Below are 10750 nucleotides of genomic sequence, written 5' to 3'. Positions count from 1 at the left end.
TTCTTGATTACATTTTAATTGTATCTGTTTCTGTGTGTATAGTGTGTGTGTGTGTGTGTGTGTGTGTGTGTGTGTGTGTGTGTGTTTGACTGTGCATCAGTGCGATGCCCATAGAGGTCAGAACAGGGCATCAGATCCCCTGGAACTGGAGTTTCAGGCAGTTGTGAACCACCTGACATGAGTGTTGTGAGCCGAATGCCGGTCCTCACCTCAGCTCTTCACTGCTGAGCCATCTTTCTAGCTCCTGATAAAGTTTTGACTTGATTTTTATTCATTACAGTTGGAGGTAGAAAATCCTTGGGCTTTTTCATTTCATATTATCACAGCTTTATTCCTCTGAACTTCTCCAGAATCCACTTAAACACATTGCACCATGACTTTGGTTTACACACATATTCAGACAAGAAGATTTTGTATGACTGTGTTGCTGGGGATCAAACCCAGGACTTTGTGCATGCTAGCTAGTGTGTGTGGAGTTAAAGTGACTTGACTTGCCACTGTCTTATGAGATCAGAAAACCTAACTTAGGTTCATAGAGCCATCAACTAGCTTCAAAAAGTACATTCTGCTACTGAAATGGTATGCAAAGGACTTGGAGTGTTTTCTAAAGGTCCATAGTTTCTAGCCTATTTTCATAAGGCTCCCTCCCTGACCATCATTCTGTGAGAACAACAGCCCTAAGTCATCCCGACACTCAGCACAGTTTCCCTAACACGCCAACCTATTACTCTCCTCACCCACCCACACTCAGAAAAGACTTCCCTTTCATGTCAGAACTTCATTTTCTGGTAGAATACTCCCTCTTTTCTGTCTTCTTTTTTCTTTGGATGTGTGTGTGTACACATGAACATGTTGTGTACTTGTTAGTGTGTGTACATATGTGTGGATGTACATGTGGAGGTTGACTCTGGCTGTCTTTTTCAAGTGTTCTCCACCTTTTTCCTTTTTTGATACCAGGTCTCTCATTGAACCCAAAGCTCACTGATTTGGCTAGACTGACTGGCCAAAGAGTTTCAATGATTTACCTGTCTGTACACACCCAACCCCCAGTGCTGGGGTTTCAGATGTACCCACCACCTCTGACTTTTTAATATAGGTACTGGGATCTGAACTCAGGCCTTCATCACCTTACTAACTAAGCCATCTCCCTAGCCCTCTTTTTCTCTTTTAGAAGATTTATTTATTAGCATTCAGGAAGCAGAGGCAGGTGCATCTCTGTAAGACTGAGGCTAGTCTGGTCTACATAGTTCCAGGCCAGGTGGTGCTACAGGGAGACCCTGTCTCAAAAAGACCAAAACCCCATCTATCTATCATCTATCTATCTATCTATCTATCTATCTATCTACCTATCTATCTATCTATCTATCTATCTATCTATCTATCTATCTATCCATCCATTAATCCATCCATCCATCCATCATCCATCTATCTACCTATCTATCTATCTATCTATCTATCTATCTATCTCTCTCTCTATCTATCTATCATCTATCTGTCTATCTGTCTGTCTGTCGTCTGTCTATTTTTATTTGATGTGTATGAGTGTTTTCCTGCATGTATGTAGGTGCACCATGTCATGTAATGCCCGTGGATACCAGAAGAGGGCATTATATCCCCTTGAACTGGAACTATAGATGGTTGTTAGCAGCCATGTGGGTGCTGGGAACCAAACCTGGGTCCTCTGAGAAAGCAGACAGTAGTGCTCTAGCCATCTAGAGCTGGTGAGTACTGAGCCATCTCACCAGCCCTCTTTTCTTCTTCTTTTTAAAACATTAGATCTCACTATATTGCCCAGGAACTTCCAAACTCAGGCAATCCTGCCTCAGCCCTCAGAGTAGCTAATGCTATAGTCACACCACACAGCACCAAGTCAAAAAGAATACTTCAGTATTTTTTAAGTTAATTTCATAAACATGTGGCTATGTGTTGGATGATTGTACATGGGTATGCTATGATAGCTACAATTTTCTGAGAAGTAGGGTACATAAAAATATACTGAAGCAAAAAGGATAATAAATACCATTTAATCTCTCCTAGGGGTTTAGAAAGCACTCCAGTCTGTTGCTGTGCCTTCCAGTCATCGTTAAGAAAAAGGCACTATAGTTTATGAGAGACGTAAAGGGAAGACGGAGACTGTGAGCGTTACAATCTGAAGAGCAGTACTGTGTTGGAAATACTGTTTGGCAGGCAGAGGGGATGCTTAGCATGGTATTTGTTTCTCCTACAGAGCCTACAGCATTATAGTAATTTTTTATTTTAAAAGGTGCTGAGAATAAAATGATGGCTATAACAGAATGCCTTGTGACTAAATAAATAATACTGCGCTGTAATTACATATCCCATCTGCTTCCCTGTCAGGGAGTCAGTCACCAGCAAGCTTGTGGTGAGATTCTAATTTCATGCTCTGTACAAAATAAACGATGAACCAAAGTTATTTAAAGAAAGAAGGAAAATAAGCAGAAGCATTCTGGCTACGCTTTGATTTTTAAGTCCAGTCAGTTGGAGAGACCACAGGCTTACAGAGACAGGGTCATGTCTCTATTAAGCAAGTAAGACTGTGAGGAACTGTGCTGTCCAAAATTACTTCAGAGATGCAAGTGTTCCAATATGGCACTCACAGGCCTCTTTCTTTCTCTTTCTCTTTCTTTCTTTCTTTCTTTCTTTATTTCTTTCTTTCTTTCTTTCTCTCTCTCTCTTTCTTTTCTTACTTCCTTCCTTCCTTTGATTTAAAAAATGTATATCAGTGTTTTGTATGCATTGTGTAAATATACCATGTGTGTGCAATGTCTGCAGAGGCCAAAAGAAGGCATCAGATCCCCTGGAACTGGAGTTTTGGGTAGCTGTTAGCTGCCATGTGGGTTCTGTGAACCAAGCCCAGGTCCTGTACAAGAGCAGCCAAGGCTCTTAACTGCTGAGGCATTTCTCCTATGCCCTTTCTTTTTGAGACAGGATCTTACTATGTAGTCCAGGATGGTCTTGAACTAATGAACCTCCCTCCTCAGCCCTCTGGGGACTGGAATCATTGGCACACACCACTGCACTCAGCTCACATGTGGCTCTGGGAAACTTGAAATATAATCTAGAGCTAGACCCAATTCCAAGCGCCTGAAACTATCTGATCTTTGTGGTTCTCAATGGGTATTCCTCTGAAGTGGGTATTGTGCCACACAGAGATCCAGAAATTTGCCTAACAGTAAGTGGGTAGTGGAGTGAGAACTCAAATTTGGGCAGTGTTGTCTCCATGGCTTATAGTCACCGAACTTTATTCTTCATAACTTTATACTTCATAACTCCTCATAGAGTACTTTCTGTTAGAAATCTTTGATGCAATCATTCCATAGGAAGATTGCCTACTATTAATGTACCACAAGCAATCTTTTAGCCTCATGGAAATGAACTGAGAAGGCAGAACATAGTTGTATTGATCATACAAAACATATCTTTCAGGACTGGAGAGATGGCTCAGAGATTAAGAGCAATAGCCGTCCTTGAAGACGACCTGGCTTTGGTTCCCAGCATCCACACAATGGCTAACAACCATCCATAACTCCAGTTCCAGGGGATCCAACACCCTCTTCTGGCCTGGCATGTATGTGGTGCACTTGCATACAAGCCAAACACTCATACACATGAAAAAAATGAATAAATCAAAAAATGTTTTAAATTTTATTTTTATGATTTTCATGCAACATAGTTTGATGGTATTTAGATCCCCTCCCCATCTACATATCTATCAACTGCCCTGTGAGATGCTTAGCCATAAGTAACACACCTTCAAGGCAACCTCTACACAGAGGATGAGTGAACCTCTCAACTTTCAACACAGAAGTTTCTTTACAGTAGATAGTGATTAACATAGAAACCCACAACTGGCCAGTGAGCCTAGAAGAAGACACCGCAGAATGCTTCTCCCTGAATAAGACACCTACTTCAAACCTCTGCCTCCCAAGGCTCAGAGATCATTGCCAAAGAGGAGGGGGAAATATTGTAAGAGCCAGAGGGGGTGGATGACCACAAGGAAACAGAATCTTCCAGACAGGTGGTCAATTATTCATAGGAACTCACAGCAATGGTAACAGCAAGCACAAGACCTGTGGAAGCTCAAACCAGACAGACCCTCAGCATAGAAGTGGGGAAATAGGAAGAAATCCCAACCTTAGTCGAGGAACAAGTTAGTAGCAACAGATGACTCCTGGGAGAGGAGAGTTGGTTTTCTTTAAGGGAGTGATGCTAGATAGATTGACCAAAGTTTAATTTCTTAAGCTATTTTATATATATATATCCCTCTTTCAAATTTCATTTTATTTTGCAATTAATAGAACAAACTTTAAATTTTTTTATTAGATGTATGTGTGGGGGTATATGTTGTGGTGTGTGTTGAGGTGGGTGGTGTTCAGAGACAACTTGTGGGACTCAGTTCTCTCCTCCCACCATGTGGGTCCTGAATAGTGGTTGACTTATGGGCGTCAGACTCAATAACAAGCACCTTTACCTGCTGAGCCATCTTACTGGCCCTAGAACAAACTTTTTATAGACTTTGAAGAGGTAGACCCTGAAATTAGCTCATTGGGATAGCATAGATTATAATGGGCTGTGTGAGATACTAGCATTCATAAGGTAGAAAAGGGATTCGATATCTTAAAATGGAGAAGCTCATTAACAGGAAGTCAGAGTGGGCAAAAGATGGAAGTCCCTAAAGAAAAACAACTAATGGGCAGCAGCCATTGGTGATTGTTGCCTCCGTCACTGGCTAACCCCATGCCTGTTGTGACTGAGACAGTAAGAGCTTCATATGTGGCTCCCAAAACAGCATTTCTTAAATCTTCCACTCGTCCTAGAGACTAGAGTGCAGAAAGCAGGACCAAGACGTTGTGATATTGTAGGACACATGTTAGACATGTCTATTGCTCCTTAGATTCTGATTCTATTTTTAATCATAATGTGTTTGTTGCTGAGTACAGTGTTAATAAATTCATATAAAGGTGCCAAAAACTCTATGTGGAGCGACGTAAGTTTTTGATAACTAACTAAATAAAAGGGTCTGCCACATTTTCAGGAGTGTTTTCAGGAGTGTGTCCAAAGGAAAGCAGCCAGAATAAAAACGAAGAAACCACAGCCTGAATCCCCAAGGACTGCCTCTGCAAAGGCCTCCTAGATCCAGGCACAGGCACTTCCACAGCTTTTGTGCATGACTCTATTAAAGCATCATATCTCAGTGGTTCTCTCTCTCTCTCTCTCTCTCTCTCTCTCTCTCTCTGTGTGTGTGTGTGTGTGTGTGTATGTGTGTGTGTCAGAGTTCTGGGGAATCTCATGATAACAGATATTATATACTAAGTAAGCTAAGTGTCAAGCACTGACAGCTTCATGTAATTTATTTGGGTTTAATAATACAACAATCCAAATGAGTTTGAGAGTACAGTTCCCGCACCAGAGATAAAGGAAACTGAAATCGCATCACCACATTTGGCAACTTGGCCAAAGTGCTGAGATAAGAGTTTTGGGTCTGGACCATGATGCTCCTTCTGGAGGGCAAGTTTCTGCAGGACTTTTGGGCTCCTGTAAACTCAAAAATTCCCTGAATTTGTGCATGATTTTCAATTCTATTTACATTCTGTCTGAAGACAATCACATTAAACATCTGTTTTGAAATAAAACTCTAAAGTCAGAATTGTCAAAGGTCATTTTCCACTTTTAGTGTCATCTTGCAGTAATTGATTAAAAAGGGGAGTAAAACCATGCATTTGGAAGAGAAAGGGGCTTTCTGTAAAGGGCAATGCATTACTTAGAATTTGGAAGGGAAGGAGCTGGTGATCCCAGGCAGCTTTCTGTACAACTGAACAATATGGGATGTCTCATGTCCAAGGCGATCACCAGACACCATATATACATGTGTAAGAGCTATAGCATAACTTTTCATTATTTCTCAAAAGCCAATTGGATAATTTACATTAACAAGGGGGGCTGATAAATATTAACATGAAGTATTTGAAAGAACACAATGTAACTATCCATTAACTAGATTGTAAACATGGTATGCACATACTGGAAACGCTAATAATTGCTGTCTAATTGTGCTAATTATATAATGACAATGTTGTAAATGTTTGTTTACATACTGTTAGATTTCTCTGACTAGTCTTATCATTAGTCAGACTTTGGACTTCTGCCACGTGCATTCATGTATATAGTGGTACATGCCAAACTGTTGGAACAATTTATTTTTAAAACTGGTGGTAAAAGTGCTGTTCGCATTCACATCAGAAACTCACCACATCCTTAAGAGGAGATTCAACTTCCTTCTTTATCTTTTTACCCATCCTGGAAAAAAGACACATACACAAAAAGGATTACAGTGCCATCTGCACATCATAAACTTGTACATTCTAAATCTTCCTGACAGTTATGTTCTTGAGGATGTTCATGTTTTCCTTTACATTTTTACCTACTTAAAGAAAATGCAGTGCCTGTAGAAATTACTGCACGTGCACAAATTGTTACAATCATACCTATTTCAAACTATAATTTTAAAGGAACTTATTGGTAAGACTGATGAGCACTGGTGTTGTTCAATTTAAAAAGAAGGTGAGAAATTAGTGGGGTAACTTCTATTTACACATCAAGGAAAAATGTAATATATTTACATTTCACTTATACTGGGTTTGAGATTAAATCCAAAATCACTCCTGAGGTCTAAGGATGTGCCACAAAGCAGGGATTCATGTCTACCTTCCTCCATGCATCTATGTCATGCACCCGCAAGTATTGAGTACATGGTAGGCATTCAATATTTATGAAAATCATTAGCTCTATTTTTCCTGGTAGTAATGATTTTGTAAAAAGAAGAGGAAATTACCAAAGTCTCAAGAGAAATCTTAGGATGTAGAAAATCCCAGGAGAGAGCCTACAGTGTCAGGATGAGTTCAAATTGCTTGTCAGAAGTCAAAAGCAGCTGCGAGCGTTAGAGGCACTGAGCAGAATTTATTGTAAGCATTAAAAAGCCACATGTTCACAGAAACTCAGAGCTCTGAAAGGCAGCTAGTGCAGGTGCCTGACTTCAAGTCTTTGAACTGTAATGCCTTCAAGGAATTGAAGGCTATCCTATAGTTGACCACCTTACACTTTATTCTATACTAAAATGCTAAAAGGAACCCATCTTCCCCCAGTAAATAAACTTTCATCATAAAAATGTTTGCTTTTGAAATGACTCAGCAATTAGGATGTATACTTGGAAATTCTTGCAGAATGATGAAATGGTTTTCAAATGCAATGGAAATTTAATATTAATAAAAACATTTAATATTAGTTTTCAGTTTTCTTTCCATATATTAGAGCCAGCATTTTTTTTCTAAATTTCAAATATCACTCACACATGCTTGAAAAGTAGAGAGGCCCTTGACCTTGAGCCTAGAATGCTGCAGAAAAATGCACAGAAATATTGGGACCCATGAGAATCTATAATACACTTACTCTATTGGGGAAAATTGTTTCATAATTCTTAATAACCAATTCTAAGATATAGTACATCTGCTTAATAAAAGAATTCCTTTTGAATAACATTCAGGAAACAAATTACAGCCACACAAAGTTGTTTTAAATCACCAGAGTCTCCCTCTTACTAATTTCTCCTCCTCAGGTCTTTTGAACAATTGTGTAATAAAGTGTGCAAAGGCTAAAATGACTAGAGCTACCGCATCTAGAGCTGGTGCTAGGCAATATTGTGAGGTTAGAAGCGGCTGCATTTTATTGCCATGCTGGGTATAATAGTTCTTGGGGCTGTGAGCATAAACCACTGGTATAGGCCGGGATCAATAAACCGCAGACACTAACTGTTTTCTTATAAAGGCCAGCCATCTCATTGTAGAGAATTTGGAAAACAAGGAATAGCACAATGAATAAAAGAAAAATCCCCCCAAAATAAACTCAGGCAGATCCATGTTATCTCAGGAAAGCTCCCTCTCTGTGTGCTTTCTATACCAATTTTCCCATCTTGCCTGGATTCTGCTCCCCACTCTCAATTTCCCTACCTGGAACCATTTTCCTACGAATTTTTTAAAGGATAAATTCCAGACACTTCCATCTCCGTTTATTCTCCATGCATCTCCAATGGATTGACACCATTTAAATGATGTGTTCAAATCCATTATTCGTCTAGTCTTTTATTTCAAATTTTCTGGAATTATGCACAAGACTGCAGTGAATGTCCTTGGACATAAAATTTTTTACTCTCATCCCTGCTTCTTTGAAACACATCTCCAGCTGTTCAGATAACCGGATGGATAGGTACCAAGATCAGGATACTGAATATGAAAATGAGTCTACCTTGATTTTGTATCTTGTAGAGCCACACTCTCTCTGTTATGAATTTGCTTATCATTTGTATACACACACACACACACAGACACACAGACACACACACAGACACACACACACACACACACACACACACACACCAAACCCACACACATTTTCAGTTTGCGAGCTTCAAATGTTTTTAAGGCAGAGACTGATTTTTGAGCACAGCAAGAAGGGCCCCACATCATGAGTCCCTCACAGCCAAATGACGGAATCTAGGTCTGCACGTCCTCCTTGGAGCCTCATTTTGCCTCCCGTTAAATGGGAGGTGGCTGTGATGGTCAGGAAGCCCACCCGAGCCACGGGTAGCACTGCGGTGCTGGCAGGGACCGCTAGCTAGTCAAGGGTCCCCCTTAGTGGTCCCGGTAGCCCCCATTCGCACGGTGCCTCCAGATTCCCCGTGCATCGCTCCGGCTTCTGACCCTGGGCCCGTCTAACCCTTGGGAACAGGTGTGCAGCCCCGGGCCTGCCTTTACCTGCCCGGAGGTCCCTGGGAGCAGCGGCTCCTAACTCGGTGCAAACTGCACTGGCCCCCAGCGCACCACCTGGGCCAGTTTGTTCCTGGTTGCTAGGCGACGCCGGGCTGCGCCTGCGCGCTTCTGCCCCCGAATTGGCTCCCGGCTGCAGGAGCCCTTTGTCCAGTGCCGCTGCCGCCTGAAGAGCTGTAAAGATTGATCCCGGTTCTTCAAAACCTCCTCCTCTCCCTCGCTTCCTTCTCTCCCGATAGTTCCAATGGCGCAAATAAAGAGGCTCCTGTCGCGTTCTTCCTCCCCAGTCCCCGAGCCCTCAACTGGCCCTATCTGTTCTCCCTCTTGTCCTTACTGTCACCCCGAGCCTGGCCTTCACGGGTGGCCTTGCAGCTGGTGCGTTTTCCTCCCACTTCTTCCTGAACACCACAGACAGATTGTTCTTCTGGCCTTGCCCCTCCACTGCTCAAATGCCAGCGGCTTCCAGACAAACTACCTGGAGTGCAAGGCTGGCTGCCCACCCCTCACCTGCAGCCCTAGTCCCATCACTCTCCACTTTCCCTCCCAATTTCCCCGTAGGTTTCTTCTCTGGATTGTTCCCTCTATTTCCTCGTTTCCGTTTCCACCTTCTATGTGCGAGATTGGATGCAACTTTTGAATTACTCTTTGGTGTCTATTTAACTAAGCCCGGCCCAAATGCTACCATCAGAAAATACTCTTTGGTTGCCTTTAGCATATAATCTCTCCTCCCCTCACTCCTGCAAGCTCCGCCTCCTACTGTCCTTATAGTTCCCCGGCTTTTTGGTCTTCTTGAGACAGGGTCCCCCTGTAATCCCAGCTGTCCTGTGACCACTATGTAAACCAGGCTGGCCTTGAACTCACAGAGATCCGTCTGCCTCTGCCTCCCCAGTGCTGGGATTAAAGACTTGTGCCACCACCACCGGCTCTTCTCACTATGTCAATCCAAACAGCCTGATACACATTTAACAACTCTTTCTATAGAAGTTTTTATGATCCACTTTTTATGCGATTTCTGTCTTTTGGTTGGTCTAATGCCCTCTTGTCTTCTCTTCCCCCTACCCACCCCCATGAGTATATAAATATAATCTGTTCTCCGTGCCTCATAAGAAAACAAAGCAAACCTTCAGGGGCTGGTGAGGTGGCTCAGCAGGTAAAGACACTTGCTGTGCAAGTCTGGCCACTTGAGTTCAATTCCTAGAACTGACATAAACAGGGAAGAACAGAGCCAACTTTACCAAGTTGTTCTGGCTTCCACATGACTGCATGATACACAAATGTGCACCTGCACGCACACAGAATAATAATTTTTTTAAAACACTCTCTTCAATCCTTGTTTCCCAGCTTTCCACGACTACAGCTAAATAGTAACTAACTTAGAAGGAAAATAGATTTATTTTCACTAACGGTTCTGGAGGCTCCATTCTTCCGGACTCTGGTGAGGGTAGCTCATTATAGAGGGTCCATGTGGAAGAGCAAAGAATAGGAAGGGTAGGAAGCCAAAGAGCCAGACAGGAAGAGGGCTACAATCACACCTCCAGTGACATTAGGTCTCCCACTAGAACCCACCTCCTTAAAGGTCCATGGGACCTTCTAATAGCATGTCATCTTGGGACCAAACCTTTAACACATGGGCCTCTGGGGAACATTCACCCAAACTGCAGCAATCTGTCTCTCCTGGATACCACTCCTACCTTTACATTCCTGTTCACTGCTTTCTAGAACACTATCCTGCACTAGGTATTTCCACACTGTTAACTTTCAGTTCAACTCCGATTTTGTCCCAGCACTAAAACTGCCCACATCTGTCAGATATCTCTTAGTTCCTGTCTTCTCTGAGGTTGTCATTCATACACTACTCTTGATGACAGCTCATTCTTGAAACTTCTTTCTTACTTTCTGTGCTACTGCTC

At 42.1% G+C, this 10750-nt stretch overlaps 1 protein-coding gene across 1 annotated transcript in view; it reads right to left on the bottom strand.

Annotated features, from left to right (window-relative positions):
- The window catches only part of Armc3 (armadillo repeat containing 3), a 119955-nt gene extending 109694 nt beyond the window's left edge, over window positions 1-10261 (bottom strand). Inside the window, exons 1-4 of the mRNA XM_008831769.2 lie at window positions 10245-10261; window positions 9348-9448; window positions 8735-9014; window positions 6270-6318 (exon numbers count right to left, since the gene is read on the bottom strand). Of these exons, the coding sequence (XP_008829991.1) occupies window positions 6270-6318; window positions 8735-9014; window positions 9348-9448; window positions 10245-10261 (447 nt within the window). The remainder of the gene's footprint in view (window positions 1-6269; window positions 6319-8734; window positions 9015-9347; window positions 9449-10244) is intronic.
- Between the last annotated feature and the right edge of the window lie 489 nt (window positions 10262-10750).

This window comes from Nannospalax galili, unplaced genomic scaffold, assembly GCF_000622305.1.
Source record: "Nannospalax galili isolate Female #2095 unplaced genomic scaffold, S.galili_v1.0 scaffold14, whole genome shotgun sequence".
Classification (NCBI taxonomy): domain Eukaryota; kingdom Metazoa; phylum Chordata; class Mammalia; order Rodentia; family Spalacidae; genus Nannospalax; species Nannospalax galili.
This window is presented reverse-complemented; position numbering and strand designations above follow the sequence as displayed.